Genomic DNA, 22,537 nt, shown 5'->3' with positions numbered 1-22,537 from the left:
GGAATCTGGCAAAAAATATATAAACTAAAAAATAAATGAACAAAATAAAATTTTTGTTCAAAAAATAATTACCATTAATTAAGTTAAAAATATTTGCACCCATTTTTTTACTGGCAAGATGATATCAATGTAATAGTGATATCCCAGTGGAATCTTAAACTACAATAGCTATTTGAAATCGATGATCAATTAATGGTGCTTGATCGTAAACATGGTCAGTAGCAAAAACTGTTTTCTTGTATTTTTTTTTGAAAAAATTATAAGCCCAAAAAATTGTGTCTGTCTATTATTGTAAACGATAATAACATTTTGGGTTACTGTAGTCACAGTTCTGTAAGCTTTTCTTCTTTGTAAAGATAATTATAATTGACTCTTCTCATCAAACTCGATGCTTCTAAGACAGTATTTACATACAATATTTTTTTTTTGTTTTTGTATATTATATTTATACTAAACTACGATTCTCTACTATGCAGATAATTTCATATTCACAGCAGGATATAAGGACTACTTACAAAGATTGGTCCATAAATTCAACATAATAGTGAGTCATCATAGTCTTTTAAGTTCAAAAAAAAACAGTAGTCATCAGCAAAGAACCGATAGATGTAAAATACTAACTGATATCACCAGCATTGAATAGTGATGTAGAAGCAGAGGTAAAAAAAACGGGTGTGGCAGTCCAGTGGGACTGCCGGCAGAAGTTATACTTCTATACACGCGTTCGTCGTTGCAAATTTATATGGGAGTCAATCTGCACAATCATTACATATGTAATGCTATAGGTAAGACAGAGCAGAAAGAGAAAAAGAATTAGGTATACAGGTATATGGTGCATCGTTTGCTGTATATAAACATTTGACCTGTAATAGGAGTATAGTAAGTAAATGAAGGATTGAATCAATATTTTATTGAAAATATATATTCTTATCATATGTATAAAAGAAGTTGAATGCAAAAAAATGTTTTTACACATACTCTGCAGTAAAATTCATTGTTAATTTTGTTATTAATATAAAAATACAATACACTGCAACATAATTCAATAGAATAATACAATACAAATTAAAATGCAATATTCATAAGTATTTCAAAATGACGATATACGTAACTTACTTACGCATATGTTTAATTTATCATGATGACAATATTAATAAAAAAAATATTGTCTGGTGATACAACTGTCAATTTATCTGACATTAACAAATACAATATTTAATTGTTGTTTGTTGTGTATATAAGTACACGTTTGAACTTTCTTAAGATATTTACAAGTTTTAATTTATAATTTAACATGCCTAACGAGGCTTGTTACTCCCGTGCAAATTTCCGATTCACTCCCGTGCAAATTTTCAAAGTCGAACGCGCGTATAGAAGTATAACTTCAAAAACAAACAACTCGGATTATGTTGTAAATAATATTAATAAATAGTATATATATATTATATATATATATATGTATATATATATATATATATATATATATATATATATACAATATTAAATATTAAATATATCTACAAAAGAAACATTTGTATTCTCGAGAGAGGAAGAGAGAGAGAAAATATATCTTCTGTCTCTCTCTTACTCATTATCTTACATATGTAATGATTTCACCGATTCACTCCTGTGCAAATTTCCAACGTGGAGCGCGCGTATAGTAGAATAACTTCAAAAGCAAATACAGGAAGCCAATAGAACAACAGGATGTCTAAAAAAAATATGGAGAAACAAACACATTAGGATGATTAAGAAAAGAATTTACAAAGCGGCTATAAGGTCAACAATGACATTCGCGGCAGAAACGAGACGATATCAGTTATGGATATATATATATATATATATATATATATATATATATATATATATATATAATTATATATGTATATATATATATATATATATATATATATATATATATATATATATATACTTTTCCAATTTTTTCGACAAAAAGTGCTAATAAATTATTTATGAAATTTCAATACTATTGATTAAATCGTCATCAACTGTATAAATATTTAAATCGACTTCTCGAAGTCACCAAATGAGAAGGAAATTACTTAAAATGCGTTGTCGTCTTTGCGTTCTCTTTCGCTTCCGCTTCTTACGTGGATTCCCTAATACATATTCCATTCACAACTAGTTGGTATGTAAACTAAATCCATTAAAAACATCATTTATTCTATTTAAAATTCACAGATCCCATCAGGAAAGTTTATTTTCTCAACTGGCCTTTGTGAAAAGTTATTTCGCGCTTTCCTTTTACACGTTCAGTCCGATGCGTTGAAGGAATAATGCCTTTAATTAAAATAACTTTTTACGGTGCTGGCCGAAAACAGGAAAACGTAGGTATCTTTAAATTTATTGTGTAGCGCCTTAAGAATTATATTGTGCTATTAGAGCTAAATTCTACTGAGGCTAAAGCAAAATGTTTGCTTTTAAATTCAAAATGAAACCTAAACAAATATTTTTAGCGTATTTATAAAACGCGTTACGAATATCTAGAAAATTATAATGCATATTCCTCCTCTTTAATCTTTCAAGACCTTTGATATTTAATAAGCCTAATCATTCATCAAAATTATGTTATAAGATTGTCTTTCTCTTCTTTATTTTATCATGCTTCTATATTTAGTATTTTATATACAGGGTGTTTCAAAAAAAGATAACACCGTCTCTAGGATAGTTAGAAAACTAAAAAATAATTGGGGTTTGGCTGGTGGGTTTTAGCGGTTGTAAAAGGACATTGAAGAAAAATAATGTTACACATTTTTTATGATTTTACCGAAACAACTGGCAACATTGTAATGAAATTTTATAAGAATATGTTTTTGAAGCTGATACATCCGATGAATTCATTTTTATATTTGACTCTCAAAGAGAGCGCTAGTTATAAGGTTCGCAAAAGCATTTTTTACCAAGCATTATTCGACATATCATTTTTAAGGGTAGAATTATTAATCATAATTCCAAATAAACTAAACCATGATACTATTTTGACACTAAAAAAGTACTCTTGGTAAAACTCGATACTGCGTAACGTTTTCGGAGTATTTTGATATGAAAATTATGAAGTAATAAGCGATGCTCATATAAAGTAATGATACAGTTAATTATTAAAATAACTTACAAGAAGAAAATTAAAATAAAGATTAAAAACACAAAATAAAATTTAATTAGAGGAACTATTCAAAATGTCGTCCGTTTTCCCGAATAAACAAGTCTATTCTTTTTTCTAAGGAATCCAATAATCTTTCAAACGGATCATTTATGATGTCATTAAAGTGACGTTGAATTCAGTCTTCCAATTCTTCAATTAATCACGACACCTTCTATTAAAGTGCGTTGGAGCTCCATCGTGGATCTTCGCTTCACGATACCTGGAGCGGAAAAAATGAAGATATTTGCTCATTTACCATTAAATCTTTTAATATCTCGAATAATCATTTGTTAAATAGAAAACGCCTAAACAAAATCCGCTATGCAGTTGACACCGATATTTTTGCAGATAGGTTAAACAGATAACAGCAACTAATAAACAAAGTAAATAAAGTAAGTGAAAGATTTGGACTACAAGTAAACATATCAAAAACTAAATTTATAGTCATCAGCAAGAGACATCCAACTGCTTATCAAGAATACACTAGTAGACCGAGTAAAACAGTTTACCTATCTTGGAACAATAGTAAACGAACAATGGGATCATTCACAAGAAGTAAAATGTTGAACATAGAAGGCTAGGAGTGCATTCAACATGGCCAAACTCTTTAAAAGCCACAACCTTAATCTGGATATAAAAGTAAGGCTCCTACGATGTTGGATCTAAAGGTCGTAGCATATTATCGTGCACACTGCGTTTCCAGCACATAGCGTTTCCAAAAAATATAATTTAAATGGTTTTAAATATGAACAACGCACACTTTTCGGAACATAGCGTTTCAGACACTTAACGCTTCCGTTCAGTATATTTGAAAACAATATTTTACTGATGCCGACGCGCGACGGCTACGTAACGAGTCGTAACCGGTTTGTAAGGATAATGTTAATTAGATGTCCGTCGTTTTCCCCTAGTTGTTTATTTAGGTCTTTGTTTGATTTTGATACAGACTATTTAAAAAAATAATTTTCGAGGCTATTTTGTCATATATGCATGTGTTTTTATTGCTTTGTGACAATTAATCACGGAAGTGATAAACAATTAGGAATTTAATAATAATTAATAGGTTTAACAATTATTTTAGAATGAATAGGACTCAGTTTAAATATGTTTAAAATTTAATTTCACCTTCAGTTAAAAAACAAAATACTACATTTAACGAAGCCATACATATCAAACCAAAAAGTATTTTAAAAAGAACATGCATCACTTCCGTAGAAAAGTCCTAATTGTTTATCACTTCCGTGATTAATTGTCACAAAGCAATAAAAACATATGCATAAATAACAAAATAGCCCCGAAATTTTTTTTTTTAAATACTCTGTATGAAAATCAAACAAATACCTAAATAAACAAGAGGAAAACGACGGATATCTAATTCACATTATCCTTACCAACCGGTTACGGCTCGTTACGTAGCCGTCGGCATCAGTAAAATATTGTTTTCAAATATACTGAACGGAAACGTTAAGTGTCTGAAACGCTATGTTCCGGACAGTGTGCGTTGTTCATATTTAAAACCATTTAAATTATATTTTTCGGAAACTAAACGCTATGTGCTGGAAACGCAACGTGCACGATAATATGTCACGACCTTTATACTCGATATTATACTACGGAGTTGAATCCTGGACACTCACTTAAGCAATGGAGAAAAAACTTAAAGTCTTAGAGATGCGGCTAGATAGAAGAATCCTAAGGATATCATGGACGGACAAAATAACCAACGAGACTGTACTACGCAGAATGGGGAAAGAAAGAGAAGTAATGTTTACGATTAAATGGAAAAAGTTAGAATATCTCGGACACATAGTGAGAAACGACACTAAATACAGTTTACTGAAAATAATCCTTCAAGGCATAGTATTCGGAAAGCGGGGAACTGGGAGAAGAAGAATACCATGGTTAAAAAACCTGAGAAAATGGTTCTCCACGACAAAAACTAATATATTTAAAGCATCAGTTAATAAAATAATTATAGCCAGAATGATAGCCAATACTCGAAACAAATAGGCACCAAAAGAAGAAGGATTCATTGTTTAAAAAATCAACGTCGTTCAACGGCTCTAAATGTTTTTATACTTAAAAGATTTTTCTAGGAAACTTTTCTGCATAACGCGTAAAAGCTGCCCAAGAGTTTCCTAAATACCCACCTAAGATTAATAACTTCTTCTTGTTCTTCTTGTTCTTCTTCCTCTTTATAAGCAATTCTACTTCATTGGCCGATTAATACCTCTATGGAAGGTTTTGGTCACTCCATCTTTTGCGCGGACGTCCGATAGTTCTTCTGCCAATTGGTGACTTATCTCTTCCTATTTTGACGACACGGGTCTCCTCCATTCTGCTTACGTGGTTATTTCATTTTTTTTTCTATTTTGTGTCCATTCATTTATACACTGTACGTTACAGTTTCTTCTATCTAATAATTTTCTTTCTATCTTTCTAATTCTCTTTCGATCTCTGAGCGTATTTCCTGCAATTCTTCTCAGTAATCTAATCTCTGCCGTTTCCAGTAGCCTCTGCGTTGTGGCTATGTCGGGAGTTGGCCAAGGCAAAGGAAGTTCTGGGTGAAAGAAATATAAATAAAAATAAATCGTTACCAAATCGAAGAACTCAATGGTTTTGTAGAGAAGTAAAGGAAAAGTGTACAGAAAAGAAAAAAGCTTACCTGAAATACATGTCAACCAAAACACAAAAGACATACCATAATTACAAGACAATTAGAAACGAAACACATGCACTTGTAAGAAAAATAAAAAATAATCACTGGAAACGCTTTTTGAAAGAAAGGGAACATGACATTTACGATCTGCAAAAAGAAATATGGCGCTTTATAAGAGGTCAAAGAAAGAAGAAAAAGAAATTTATAGAACTAAAATATATAGAAAAAGATATGTGCATTGACTACCTAAAAAAGCTCTATGCAGAGGAAGAATAAACGACGCTAGAACCGGAAACACCAGAAATTACCACAAAGGTTAATAACAAATTGGTGTATTCAACATTCGAGTACATTTTGATTAACAATATATAATTTAACAAATAACAGGGTTTCAAAAATCTAACTATTGTTGACTTATCGTCATAAAAATCAATAAATGTTAGTTCCTTATGGCAAACTTAGAGAAAATCATGACATACCTACTTAAACTTTATCATAACTTTATACCGGCGTCGGTTATTACTTCATAATTTTCAAATCAACATATTCCGAAAACGGTATACAGTATTGAGTTTTAATAAGAGTACCTTTTTGATGTAAAATTGTAATATGTTTAAGTTCACTTGGAATTTTGATTAATAATTCTACTCCTAAAAAAGTTATGTTAAATATTACTTGATACAAATCTTGTAACTAGCGTCGTCTATGAGTCAGATGTAAAAACAAGTTCATAGGATGTATCGGCTTCCAAAATATATTGTTATAAAATGTCAATACAATGTTGCCACAAGTTTCGACAAAATCGTAAAAAGTGTGTAATATTTTTTGTCTTCGACGTCATTTATCTTGAAAATGGATGCCGTTACAAACATTTTTTACTGAGCCATCACCAATTCTTTTTCAGTTTTTTACCTATCCTAGAGACAATGTTACGGTTTTTTTTAAACATCCTGTATAACGTTTATTTGTTTTACGAAAGATTTAATGAAAATATTCAGAAAATAGTGTTTTTTTTTTTCGATTTTATGGTGGAATTTAATTTTCGTCATTGCAGAAATAATTTTGTCTTAATAGGAATGGGAGATTTTCTGTTTTGTTTGTTGATTTGTTTTCTGATTGTTTGTAATTAATAATTTTCCGATTGTTTGTAAACTTTTATTTTTGGATTTAAATAGTTAGAATTAAGTTAGTGTTGGTGCTTATTGTCTCTTACCTAAATATCGACCTAGATGAACAATGAGATAATGAAGTTAGTATCAAAACAATCTTATTTTAACATAAACACCTAGTTTTGATCAGTGTTTGTATTGTTAGTTTTTCAATATCATATGAACGGCATAATTTTAGTTTTCTCATCTTTTAATGCAAGGCTCATATTTCCTACAGCTGCTGAAAATGAAGTAATCGCTTCTTTAAGTGCGAGCAATCAGTTTTGGATCATTAGCTTTTGCCATAATGTGTGTTGACGTTATTAAAGATAGTTCCCCTATTGTAGAATAACTCAGCATATTTTACAGCATTTTCCTGCGTTATTTTAAAAAGAAGCCATGCCATATGACAGTGCGTCTCTATCGTCATCCCTCACGTATTTTAAAAGCTTGTGGAAAATTGCCTTGTATGTGCATTTTTCAGATCTTTTTACTCATTGCGACGTTTACAAATCTCATTAGTTTTTCGATAATGCTCACTGTATGCACGTCTTCATATATACTCGGTTCACTATTCCCAGTCCGAATTGTCTAGTGAATTTAGTAATTATTTTTTTGCGAAGTTAGTTATTTTTTGACAGACTAAAAGTGGCTGGAAATTACTATACAACCAAGCACACGTACACATAGCCAATATTAGTAGTAAACAAACTAAATAGTAAATAAAATAGAACTTACGAATTACCGACAATCAATATTCATTTATCTGCACTATATAATAAATAGTTATGTTAAATTATAACAACTAAAATATATTTTTTAAATATATACTACCCAAAATTTAATGTGTTTAGTATACACTTCCACTATTTAGAATAATTCTTCTTTTTTTAAACAAAGTAGTATGCAATAGTAGGATACTTAAACTATTTACTGAGAAGTAGTAATTGTTGTGTTGTAGGATTCCGACAATGAATATGTCAAAATATGCCCGAGCTAAGCGAATGTAGTTTACTTTAAATACTGGAACAGTATTATAATGCCATATTAAAATCTAGAAAGAGATAAAAATAATAAATATTGAATTCGTTAGTTTTTTATTATCAAAGTATTACGAAGATTTTGTCTATTATAGACCTGAAAGTCTAACACCAGTTTTGAGGTCACCAAGAGATTTTTCACGAATAGACTTAGACAACTGTATTAGACTTAAAAATATAGTGTATATTGCACTCAAGAGAATTACATCTCTGTAAATTTACACTCCAATAAATCCAATTTTTTGTATAGTCCACAAATAATTTTAGTATACCATTATTATGGCATTTCTCCTTTTTTACAGACTCAGACAATTATTCTATAGATTTAAGTTGCCTCTACAATGGCACAAAAAAACTCGTTACACCTATTAACCGAAAATTCAGTAAAAGATATACCAGACATATTTCAACGCTAGTCGGAAATTGGAAAGTTAGAAAATGTTATAAAAAATACAGTAAACACTGCTCGCAGTATCACCGACTGCCTCAAGGATCAACGTTACCGCCTCTTTTATTCAATTTATGTACTGCTTCTTTACATTTAGTTACAAGCGAAACATAAATAATTAAATACGCGGACGACTTTCTTATACACTCCCAGGAGAAAAAGTATGAACGATGTTTATAAAAACTAAATAATTCATTTACTCCGTTGGTTACTACAAAAATTCTATTAAAATGCAAAATGAAACAATTTCCAATATAAATAAAATTTCTGCATTAAATACCAGTGACTTGACCAAGAAATGCTGGAAAAACAAAATCACCTCTATTATGCATAGGTTTTCGTAAGACAGCTTAATGCAAATTCACAAAAACCACAAGTAATAAATATTTTAATATAGGCATACCAAAATTAAATCAAGGTAAATAACTCCCCAATATTCTACAACATTAAATTAGAGATTTTCCTACCAGCCACTGTTACTCTACCGGCCCATCCATCTAAAGCCGTCCCCATGACATGTTCACCATAAATGTTGAATAAGCCAGGTGATAACACGCATCTTTGTCTAACCCCTCTCTCGGTCTTGAATTGGTTCCAGAACTTCTAATCTAGTCGTACTGTTGCTATATTGGACTGGTACAGATTTTTAATAAGTGTCACCAGGTGCATTTTTGTGCCCATTTTTATTAAAATGGACCACAGATTTATCCAACTTACACAGTCAAATGCCTTTTGGTAGTCAACGAAGCGTATAATCATAAGTACTTGAAAGTATCTAGACTTTTCAATGAGTTATCTCAGGTTCAGGATTTGTTCCCGTGTACCTTTACAAACCCACTTGTTCCTGAGGTATCTGGTAATGTAGATAGGTTTTTAATCGGCTTTTGATAATATGCAACAAGATTTTACTAGCATGTGTTATTAGTGACAGTGTGCAGTAGTTTTCAAATGTGGTAGTAGTTTTTTTTTGGTGTAGCAGGATATAAATTAAGGTACACCAATGTCTATTTTCCTGAATTCCAAACAGCGACACAGACAGAATGGATAATATATAATCCTATGTTACCGAGTAACTGTAGTATTTCATCTGGTATTGAATCCATTCCTGGGGATTTATTTCTCTTTAGCGATTTAATTCCATCTTTACAATAGGATCTCTACGGTAGTCTGAGGGCTACTGATTTTCTGCTGGTACTTCGTTATTTTTATATAGCTCGCCACAGTAGTTTTACCATGCTTCCAATATTTGGTCAGTATCGGTCTTTAGATTACCTTTCTTATCTATTACAGACCACGTTTGAGATTTAAATTCTCTGGTAAGGAATTGGAACTTAATTTAACGATTTTCCTATTAAATGTCGTTTTTAAAAGTATTAAAAAGCCAGTTAATCTAGGAAACAAGTCAGGGAAAATCAAGCATTCCATTATCTCAGTCAATGTTACATATTGCCACAACTGTTACATATTGGCACTTCTTGCCACAACTTAACCGAACTTTGTACTGCTCTTCCGACTAGATAAGACGAATTGGAAAAACTTGATGCTCAACATTTAATGTGTCCTGTTACAAAGTTAAGGAAAGACAGTTTTATTTGTCAGTCTGACTACTAACAGAAAGATGTATTATTTTATTGCAAAAATTTATTTTTTACCACCTTCAGTTAAGAAGATATTTTTATTATCTTAATTCTACTTGGCTTCTTTTTACTCCTTATCCATGCTTCTAATACGAATTAAAGTACCATATAATCAGTCATTATATTTTTTAGTTGGTTGGACATGTAATTCCTGGACGAGGGGTAGCCATAACTGGACAAGAACAGAGTCAGTTAGGAGGAGGATTTCAAGAAGGAACTCACGCTCCGAAAGGTATGTTTTTGCTATATGTATTTAAAAGTATCAAAACTTCTACAGTTCTCTGTATAGAAAAGCTTTATAATGACCAAGGTAATTTCTTAATACAGACAGATCAAAATTATATTTTCTCCTAGTCTCCCGAATATTTCCAACTGAATTTAATACTGTTTAAAATAAAGTCCTTTAGCATTAAATTTGATTTTATACGATAATTAAAAAAACAAATCTTTGTAAAAGAGCTAGTGCCACATGCAAAAGAATAACTATTTTTAGAATTAGGTAAATTTTAAAAAGAAATATTCCTGCTTTTTTTAATAAAAGACACATACCTATATATTTTTTTAAATAGGAAGCAAACGATTTTGGCAGGATATATGCAATTATAAGATATGTGTATATCTAAGAAGCTTTAATTATTGATCTTATCTAGCATATTTGTTAGACTCAAAATTAATAAAGTAACGAAATATTAATACGAAACTAACTGTGAGATTTATATTTGAAAATTTTAAATTTTAAATAAGTATATATACAATGTGTCAGTTTTAAAACTTACAATGTGCTATATCTCACGAAGAACAGCTGACATCGAAAAATGGTTGGAACCCTTTCTAGGATAACAAATTGTTGTTAAAATCCTTTATAAAAGGTATATAAAATTAAAAAACCCGAACGGACTATGTCATGAAGACAAAACGTTTTTTGAATCCATATTCCATCATCAGTGTCTAGGTGTACATGTTTCGAGCCACTAAATACCTGGGTAAAAACCCCCTTAAAAGTTATATGTTACAATTTGGTTTACATTATTTAGTCTTATATATTACGATGTTAAAGTTACCAGTGGATATGATAACATGGCAACGTATGACTCGACATGAAGACTTGATGACAGCAAGCTATCATCAAGTCCTCGTAGACACTTCGTCTCAAGACCAGCAACTTCATGTGGAGTCATACGTTGCCAGGTTATCATATCCACTGGTAACTTTAACATCCTAATATATAAGACTAAATAATGTAAACCAAATTGTAACATATAACTTTTAACGGGTTTTTACCCAGATATTTAGTGACTGAAAACATGTACACCTAGACACTGTTGATGGAATATGGATTCCGAAAACGGTTTGTCTTCATGACATAGCCCGTTTGAGTTTTTTAATTTTATATATCTTTTAAAAAGGACTTAAACAAAAATTTTTTGTGATACATGGTAAACAGCCAGCTACAGGAACTTAGTTTCCTTGTGGACCTTTCTAGGATAGTAAGGGGGAACTAAGATGACATGAAAGAGAACTCACCCCCATCAACCCCCATAACCCCACCCACAACAACCAAAAAAGTTTAAATTGTAAATACCTACTTGTAATATATCATTGAAAAGACCATAAAAATTCTATCCAATGGTATAAGTAGTAATTATGCAGGGTTAAGCAATACTTGTGAAACTTAAATGAAAAATTTAATGAGGTTTTTGTTGAACTACAAATTTGTTAAAAAATTTTATTTGCAATTTAAACTTATTTGGTTGTGGTGGGTGGGGCCTAGGAGATTGATGAAGGTGAATTCTCTTTCATGTCATTTTAGTTTCCCCTTACTATCCTAGAAAGGGTTTCAAGCATTTTTTGATATCAGCATTTGTTTGTGAGATATAGCGCATTGTTTAAAATTGACACATTATATATATATATATATATATATATATATATATATATATATACATATATATATATATATATATATATATATATATATATATATAATAGACAAAATACATATGTACATAAAAATATAAAATTATTAGGATATCATAAAGGATGCGACAATTATGGGACAGTTAACGGGGTAATACGCCCTGAATACTGTCACTCCCAAAATTATAGAAATAAATAAAAAAATATAAGTAAAAAAATATAAGTTCTATTATACCTATAAGTAAATATATTTTCGTGTACTTTTGAAAATGCTTCAAATATTTGAAGAATTTATGGTTATGTCTTTTACCTTGATCCACCATTTAACTTAAATTCAACTTCAAAAAATATTTTATAATTTATTTAAAAAATAAGCTGAAGTTTAATATAAGTTAATAATAATTTAATTTTATTGAGTTGTAAAAATTATTAAATAAACCCACTTCAATATTATTTTTTAAACATACAGGGGAGTTCCACTTAAACGGTTTGAGGAACTTGCGAAATAAAAATTGACGGATAATGACGGATTTTTAGATATGCCCAATTAATTTAAAGCAATTAGAGCATCTTACCATTTCCGCTTATACCGAAAGTTGACTATAACATCCCTATTTTAAATAAAACCCTATTTAAATAAATCTAACAGGTATTATGATATTTAGCTTTTAACGTATATAATAAATGTTTTTATTATAATTTTGATTACTATTGCTCTGACACTATTTTCTTGTGACATCTTAAAGCAATTACTATTTTTATTGGGAATAAGCCACAATTTAAGTTTAAAAGTTTATTGTTGTTTCAATAAAAAAATACATTGGATGTAACTCATCAATATTGGCCATATAATTTTAAAGTCATCGACTTTAATGAGTCAGATAAATTTCAATTATTAGAAAAATTTTTCACCAAGTAACAAAAAAAAACAAATTTTGTTTAATTTATTAATTTTGATTACTATTTTATAGCTTGCCATGGAAATTTTATTTCACAGTTTATAGTTTGTGTAAATTATAGACAGATAAATATAGTACAAGACCCGACTGCATGATCTATGAACTACGTTATGAACGTAGTGATCCTGCAGTGGGATCTGAGGTTCATAAATTTACATTTTTGCGAACTAAGAACTGTCAACTAAAATTTCCATGACATGCTATACAATAGTCCAAATATACAAAAATAGGAAAAATATTTAATATATACATTAAAAGCTTAATACCCCAATAACTGTTAAATTTAGGAATAGGAAGTAGTTAACTTAAAGAACAGTTGAAATTTGTTTTAATAACGCTGTAACATATATGTAGGTTGATCCATTTTTAAGAAGGTTAAGATAATATATTATTAAGTACACATTTGAATTATTTTGCATATTAAATACTATTAAAACGACAACATATTTAAAGTTTCATCAAAATCTTCTTCAAGTGCCATCTCTGCGGCGGAAGTCGGTAATCATCATAGCTATTCGGACTTTTGAGACGGCTGCTCTGAAAAGTTCATTTGATGTACATCCATACCACTCTCTCAGCTTGCACAGCAATGACATTCTACGCCTCCCTATGCTTCTCTTTCCTTGGATATTTCCCTGCATAATCAGTTGGAGCAAGGTGTATTTCTCAATATCAAAATAGATGATACCAAAAAACAAGTCAAATCGAGCACTGTTTTGAAATAAAATTGGTCATATCTCCTAAAACACTTGGTGTAAGGTAGAATAATGCTATAACATGCGTAACAATATGCAGGGCATTATATTTAAAATAAGAAAGTTTTAGACAACTTCCGGTAAAACTAGAACGTGTAGGATGCTCTAAATATTTTATATGAATTGGTTCCTTCAAACGTTTCCCAAATAATCATCCTATATATATTAGACATCTAAATTAAATGATATATTTTATAATATATGAAATTATCAATACACTATACGTAATTATATAATGAAAATTAATATAATAAATAACTACCCTGGTTTAATGAAGTAAATTATAATTTGAGTTGATAATAAACTGATTAGAGACATTATTTTATTAAACCGAAATTATAAAATGGAATTTTAATTTTAAATTAAATGAAGTTTTAATGCGCGAATGCGTATTATAAAATAAATTATCCAAATAACAAATTTATTTAAATCTGAACATATTTTCTTTGAAATAATACCATACAACCATAACCATACAACACAATGGCAATCGCTGTGACATGTTACACGTTTCCACCTCTATATTCATTTCACAGTAGGTACGAATTGTCGTAATTGTCACATTGACATTAAAAATTTCAAACGAAGTTCTGAAAGAATAAACAAATAATTAATAAAATGCCTATTACATTGTATACCGTGCAAGAAAAAGTGCAACTTGTAACATGGTACCTTCAGGGTCATTCGATACGCGAAGTAATTGATTTATTTATTGTTACCTTCGAAAATAGACGGTCACCAAGTGTTACAACAATTAAAAATACCAATATACTTTTTCAACTTCGGGAAATGTAAACAGTTGTAAAAGTATCATGAACGTAATAAACCACGTGTTAGACCTGTCGATGGAAAGCATCAAAACAGGGATATTGATATTTGTGCTTTTGTGGAAGCTAGTGAACCCTGCAAGAGTGTACAAATTGCTAGGGAAGTTAACGTGAATAAAGAGCACCACCATTCGTTTATACGTATTTCATCCTTATCGAATCATCAGAGCGAACTGTAGTAAGCTCTATCAATGAAATCAAATATTTCTGTCATCATCATCATCATCATCACCAATTAGCCCTGAGTTATCCATTGTTGAACACAGGCCTCCTCTAGACTTTTCCATCTGCTTCTGTTCTGCGCCTCTGCTATCCAATTGGTCACGATTCTTTTGAGGTCGTCGGTCCATCGAGTATTCGGTCTTCCTCGGCTTTGCTTGTCAGCCCGTGGTCTCCACTCAAGCAATTTTTTTGTCTAACTGTCGTCTTTCATTCTTGCAACATGTCCTGCCCATCTCCATTTTTACCTTGTAATATGTTCGATAATGTCTATTACATTCTGTCATATAAGTAACTATTTAAACTTTTTAACCAAGTTTAATTTGGTAAATGTTTATGATAGAACAGTATCATGTAGTGTAAATACATTCCAGAAACCATAGATTTCCTGTACCAATCTACCGACATTTTATTATGGTTTGAACGAGACAAGTTGTTGTCTAAAAAGGGGACAGGTTGCATTTCATGTTCAATTTCAATTGTAAACTAAATATTTGAGTCGTAACTGTTAAAAATAAACAGACGTTCCTCTAATGTATCTGTAGAAATGGCTAGTATTAGATGATCCACATATTTTTTTATAAAACTTAGCTTATAGGGTAGGACAAGGAGAACGATTTCCAGCAAAACGTCCGTAACCTAACTAGCTACGATAAGGCTCATCTTCTCTTCCATAAAAGTACCCCAACTTTGTTTTATAATTTTTTCTTTCTAAAAGAAATAGTTGTTAGATAAAGTGTACCCAAGTGGACTAAAGTAAATAAAATCTTTAATAGGTACACTACCAAATAAAGACGTTCCTGTCAGTTTGGACGTCGTATTACACTGGTATTACTTTATTTCTGATTCATTCTTATCTAAAAATACATAAAAATATTTTGAATGCTTCCATCTCTACTGTTTATACTTATTTGTTTTTTTTTTTTAAATAATTCTTCATATTTTAGCGCCATAAAAGAGAGTATTTTTAACCACGGTCTCATATAAGTATATTAAATTTTCTTTCTTTTGTTATATCTTTACACCACATTATACCATTGAACATCTCAAGACCTTTTTGCTTGTATGATTCGTTTGTCTATTTTCCGTAAACCGGTACCGGTATTATCAAAGGTAACACACAAGTAGTGATAGCTCTGACAGCAGGAAATCTTTTCAGTTTTCGAAGTCTATGTATATTATCTGATTCATTGCCAATAGATATTTGGTGATCGTTGGATTGACATTTATTCCCAACAATTTGTTTTATTACGTCTTCCGGTTTAAAATGTACATAATAGTAATATGATCAACTGAGTTGTCACTATAAGAGAGATTTACTCGTTGGGGGATAGATAGGGAAAGAGAAAGGAAAAATCACAAATTAGACGGAACGAGCAAGTAAAAGAATACATAACTAAATGAAATTAAAAAATTGAACGATAGTAATAACAGATAAAAAAAAATAAAAAAATATTGTTTATCAGGCGAAAATATAGCAATGATTTTGAACATACATATAAGGACGGATTAACTTAATTGAATAATATGATTTAAGTTTATTAAAACAACTGCAATTTTTAAAGAAATATAATGACTTATAAATATTAAATAGATAAACAAAACCATTTGATTCTAGTTATTTCCCAATATGGTATTAATTAAAAATATAAAATTGTACCTGAAAATATTATCAGGACTCATGCCTTGATATACATGCCACTAAATACATGCCATTAGAACAATCTGAATATTTAAAGAATATTATTTACATTAATTGTGTAGTTTACTAGCTTGCTTTACGTATTTATGTTATTTAATTTAAATTTAAGTGATCATGTTATTTAGATGTTATGTAATTATGCATATATATTATGTTGATGCAATAATTATTCAAATTATTTGCATTTTGTGAGATGCGCTTAAAAATCTGATGTTATTTTGCAACTGAGATCGACCTCCTCATGCAAATTTTCACAACCTATTGAACATAATATATGTCAACGGCTGCAAATTTTAAATAGTCTCAACATGAAAGAGTAGTTAAAGTGCTGTTGTGCATTTCCTAGTAATGAGATTGTTTATATTAGTTCTATAACTTATTTTTTGGTTTTATGCCTCTGCATCTACATAAGAACTATTTATATAATAACCGTACAGGGAATATCCTTAAATTCTGTTATTAAAAGGAGATGACCAACTTGCTTTTCTATTAGGCGTCCTCCTACGATTTTGTGAAAGAAAGATTGGCTTTTCTGGAGACATTAAGGAAATGTTTCTTCGTGTAGGTATAATAGAAGAAGATCAACATGCACAACAATTCTTGTGTCGCAGTGGTAGCCCTGATAATCCTTTGGAAATTTATGTCATGACTGTAATGACCTTAGGGGCTACTCACCCAGTTGTGCACAATTTGTTAAAAATATAATGCGAAGAAATTTAGCGTAGAATATCCTAGCGCTGTTGATTCCATAGTAAAGAATCATTATGTCGATGATCTCTTAGAATCAACAAACATTGAGGATGGAGCCATCCAATTAGCAAAAGACAATGCCTTAATTCAAGCCAGCGGAAATTTTGAAATAAGAAACTGGAGATCAAACTCTGAAAAATTAATAAATATCATGAACTCCACTCACGGAAATAATGAGGAAGTCAACCTAGACCTAAGAAACAATAAGAGCATGGAGAAGGTTCTAGGAATGCGGTGGGGTTTAAAGGGTGATTATTTTATTTTTAATTTGAAACGTAATAAAGGAAACAAAGATGTTTTAAGTAGATTAAGAAAGCCAACAAAGCGAGAAATTTTACCAATCTTAATGTCCTTTAGGTTTGTTAGCAAAACTTTTTAATTTATGTGAAGATTCTTTTACAGGAAATATGAAGGAGTAACATATCTTGGGATTAACCAAAAACCAATGAACAGTTTCAAAAATGGCTTGTTTGGTTAAAACAGCTTCCAGAAATAGAGAAGGTTTCAATTCCAAGATACTTTCTTAATAAAACTGGAAGGATAGGGGTACGCATATGCACATATTTGCAGATGCCAGCGAACATGCAATTGCTTGTGTGGCATATCTAAGAATAATGAAAAAATATGTTATAGAGTGTACTTTGATTGGAGGTAAAACACATGTAGTCCCATTAAAACCACAAACTATTAGCTACTAAATTGACAAAACGTCCTAATTTAAAAAACACGAGGTGATGTCCTGATTTTCTGTATCAATTAGAAAACAGTTTTCCTCCAGACACCACCCTTAAAAAGGAAAAAGCTGATGAAATCTTAACCACTCATGAAGTAAAATTTAAAAGTCCACTTTTAATAGCTTTTGAAAGATTTAGTCAATTTAATAGAATTTTAAGAGCAACTGCATATATGTTTCGATTTTTAAGAATTGTTTATACAAAATTAATGAAATCTGAAGAGCCTACAGGAATATTAACTTCGGAAGAACTTTTAGATGCTGAGAATATTTTAATAAAACAAACTCAATGTGAATATTACAAAAATAAAATATAACAATTAAAAACGAATAATTCTGATAGTTTACAGGAAACAGTTAATAAATCAAGTAGTTTATTTAAATTATCGCCATATCTGGATGAAGATGGTTAACTTCGTATAAGAGGAAGATTAGATAAAGCTAGAGATGTTATTTCAGAAACAAAAATACCAATAATTTTACTGAGAGAAAGTCGTTTACCTTCACTAGTTGTTGAAGACTATCACAAAAGATATCACCATAGAAATCATGAAATTGTAGTAAATAAGATAAGACAAAAATTTTATATACCAAAACTCAGACTACTAGGTTATAAGATTAGGACCAGTTGTGAAAATTGCAAGATCAAATTTGCTAAGCCAAAACAACCAGAAATGTCACCTCTACCGCCTTGTAGACTCTCACCATTTACTGCTGCATTTACACACACTGGTATGGATTATTTTGGTCCAATAAATGTAACTATTAGATAACGGACGCAGAAAAGATGGGGAGTTTTATTTACGTGTCTCACGACTAGAGCAGTCCTTCTCGAAGTAGCTTACAAACTAGATGTGGACAGTTTTACTATGCTAAACAAATTTTATTAAGAGAAGAGGACGACCAAATCATATTTATTGTGATTGAGGTACTAATTTTATTGCAGCTGAACGAGTATTAAGAGAAGAGCTACAAAAGTTTAACAGTAAATTAATAGCCAATTCAATGGTAAGCCCAGAGCTAAAATTTCACTTCAACGCAAGCCTTTTCCCGTATATGGGTGGGGCGTAGGAGCGCCTAGTGAAAGCAATTAAAATTACGTTATATCCAGGAACCCTACTGACCAATCACTTTATAGTTGTCTCATAGCTTTAGAAAACATAGTAAACTCAAAACTACTTACTTACCTTCCAATAGAATCTGAAGAATCTGAATCTCCAACCCCAAATCATTTTTAATTGGATCTTCAAACGGAGATAAACTAATTGGATTTTTAAATGGAGATGTTAAAGTATTAACATTTAATTATTTATACAGAGAGCAATTTGAAAATAAATGTTGGTGACGCTTTATTTCTGAATACACACCTGAACTACTACTTAGGGCAAAATGGCATAAACAAGTTGTAACAATTAAATAGGGCGATGTTGTAAGTAAATATATGTGATAAAGATTTACCAAGATGCAATTGGCCAAAGGGTAAGGTAATTGAAGTTAAAAAATCACCTGATGGGCAAGTGCGATGAGCAATAGTTCAAACAAAAAATGGAATACATGAACTTCCTGTTATAAAATTAGCAGTAATACCAATAGATGGAGACCAAAAAGATGATGAAGAATAAGTGGTTTCTTATTCATCATTTCTAAAAAGGTGCTTTCGAATTTATTACCTTCATTACACAGAATTTTATGGTTATCAAAATCTATAATATGATCTTTGTCAATTACATGCTCTGCAAAAGCGCACAAGATGGTTTTTTTTTTATTTTACATTCACACTTGGGAAATAATACGATTTGAGAGATTTCTCCCTGTCTCACCAACGTACACAGCTTTACACTGAGTACAATTAATGCTATTTACTACATTTGTTTTACCTAATTTATCTATAGGATATTTAGTTTTTGAATACAAGGACTATTATATGGTGAATTTTCATCTTGTTTGGATAACACGAGTAATAGCATATAAATCTATTGCAACACATGGGTTTTCTGAACAATCTGGTTTTCAACATATTATCTGTAGTTTTTACAATTCTTATGTCAAGCAATGGTAAAAAATCTTTTACTCCTTTTTCAACTGTGAATTGTATGCTGAATTGTATGCTGCTTATGATTGTTAAAAATGTTAACTGTTTCATGAATTATGTCATTAGGAAGTACCAAAACTAAATCATCTACATACCTTTTAACAAAAGGAATTAAAAATGTGCAATTGTTGATACAATCATTGATAACATTATCCATGACATAGTTACTTAGAACAGGTGAAGGACTAGACCCCATAGGGCTACCAAAAATTTGTTTATAAAAGACACCATTAAATATAAAAATATTAGTATCAAAAACAAAGTTGATAAGTGTTATGAAATGTAATAAGTAAGGCAATAGTGGTATGTTGTGAAATCTCATTCTTCCAATGCTTTTCAACACTACTGATGATTAATCTAAAGGTAAATTGGCAAATAGGGAAGTGACAACAAAACTAAGGTTTTGAGGCAATCGAAAATTATTGATAAAAGAACTAAAGTTAAATGAATGTACATATCGTTGTTAAAATTATAATATAAGCATTAGTTAAGATGTCAGTGAGGAGTTGTGCTATGTCTATGTCTATTGGTCTCATAGACAAAGCTGGTTTATGTATTTTAGGTATATATCAGGTAATATATCAGATAATATATCAAGACGACGGTTTCGCTTTCTAAAATTTGCAAAGCATCATCAGGTCAGTGGTACAAAGTAAATTAAATGCTCAAATTATAAAAGCCCATATTAGGGTGCTGTCTTATAAGGATATAGATCAAGAAAGTTATAGATAAAAAAAGGTTTTAGTAATTATGCCAATATTACATGTCTGTGTTAATCAATATGCATAAATTGCATTAGCAGACAGAGTAACAACCCACAAATTGGTAAGAGAAAAAATATTTTGAATTGTAATAAATTAGAAATAAACAAAATATTACTTACATTTCGGTACAAGAGTTATTATATAGTGATTGGTGATTCATAGTTCAAACTATCCCTTATTACTGATAATGAGTGATCTTCGGTCAATGTTGTAACTGTCTAACGACTTAGGAGGAAGTTTCTTGAGGGGAGGGATGTTAACAGATGATATAGGAGTAAGGTATATGTTATTGTTTGTTGAAAGAAAATGTGATGTTTTATATTATTTAAATTATTAAATTTTAATAATAATAATATATATATATATATATATATATATATATATATATATATATATATATATATATATATATATATATATATATATATATATATATATATATATATATATATATTTATATATATATATATATATATTATATATATATATATATATATATATTATATATATATATATATATATATATATATTATATATATATATATATATATATATATATATATATATATATATAACAAAAATCAATGTTAAAAATAGACGTAATTATCAAGTCTCATATGTATCAATAGGTAAAAACATAGTGAAAATAACGGAAAACAAGAAAGCTATATTTATTATTATTAAAAGCAATATCTCTTATAGAAATTTTTCTGACAATGATAAGCCTAAGTACTCCATAAGCTTCGATTTGGTATCATAATCCTGACTGATATGCAATCAGAATTAACATAACGATAACCATTGTTTTGTATTTACATATTAGAATATTTTATATAAATTTTTAGTAGAAATAAGTTTGAGTATGCTATTCGTAGATAACTACTTAATAGTTTTATTTTTATTTTTATTGGACAAAGAAAATTAAACCTCGAAAATTACAATTTTAAATCAATTTTTGTAGTATCGCAGGTGCTACCAAAAATTTTCTTAAAAGTAAACAATAAAATACACGCTTGTGATTTTTACCAAACAAAATATTTGATATAACAAACATACGGTAAAAAAATATAACAAAACTTAAATTTTATGTAACACAATTTTTGAGATAAAATACACGCATTAAAGAAAGACAAATGATACTCATTAGTTTAATTATGGATAAATGTATAGACCACTATCACACGAAATTACCTATTTGACAAGAATGGATTTTGTTAAAATTAAATTGAACAGGTAAATTAGTAACTCGTACTTTACCAGACATTAATCCTAATGAAGCTGTAAAACATAATGACATAAATTCAAAATTAACTAAAAAACATCTACATTAATCAACGCTCATTTGTTTAATTGTAACCTGTGACTATGTAACTCACTTTCCGGTAAATGCGAAATACGTTTAAAACAAAATATATATTAATCAATAGAAATATGTGTTAACAACAGCATTGTTTCAAGTACAACTATTTCATAATTGTATTGAGGTTTAAATACAGAACAAACAGATTGCCACAGAAAATTTAATTATAATTACACACCTATTTGTGACAGTTTTTTAAATTGACATCCAATTGTAATGAAGTTTATTCTGTTTTAGATTTAGTAAGAAATGATACGTATCATTGTTGTCTATATTGAAAAAACTTGCATTAGGGGCTGTAATAAGACAGACATTGCTACAATTCTAGCACCATGCTACATTTAAATGTCATATGAAAGTTTTT

At 29.8% G+C, this 22,537-nt stretch overlaps 2 protein-coding genes across 2 annotated transcripts in view; one reads left to right on the top strand and one right to left on the bottom strand.

Annotated features, from left to right (window-relative positions):
• LOC140443550 (coiled-coil domain-containing protein AGAP005037) overlaps positions 1-22,537 on the bottom strand; it is a 1,206,743-nt gene that overhangs the window by 610,868 nt on the left and 573,338 nt on the right. The window lies entirely within an intron of this gene.
• The window catches only part of b6 (pentraxin-related protein b6), a 135,877-nt gene that overhangs the window by 97,983 nt on the left and 15,357 nt on the right, over positions 1-22,537 (top strand). Inside the window, exon 5 of the mRNA XM_072534869.1 lies at positions 10,228-10,327. Within this exon, the coding sequence (XP_072390970.1) occupies positions 10,228-10,327 (100 nt within the window). The remainder of the gene's footprint in view (positions 1-10,227; positions 10,328-22,537) is intronic.

The sequence above is a fragment of the Diabrotica undecimpunctata genome, chromosome 6 (assembly GCF_040954645.1).
Source record: "Diabrotica undecimpunctata isolate CICGRU chromosome 6, icDiaUnde3, whole genome shotgun sequence".
Lineage (NCBI taxonomy): Eukaryota > Metazoa > Arthropoda > Insecta > Coleoptera > Chrysomelidae > Diabrotica > Diabrotica undecimpunctata.
This window is presented reverse-complemented; position numbering and strand designations above follow the sequence as displayed.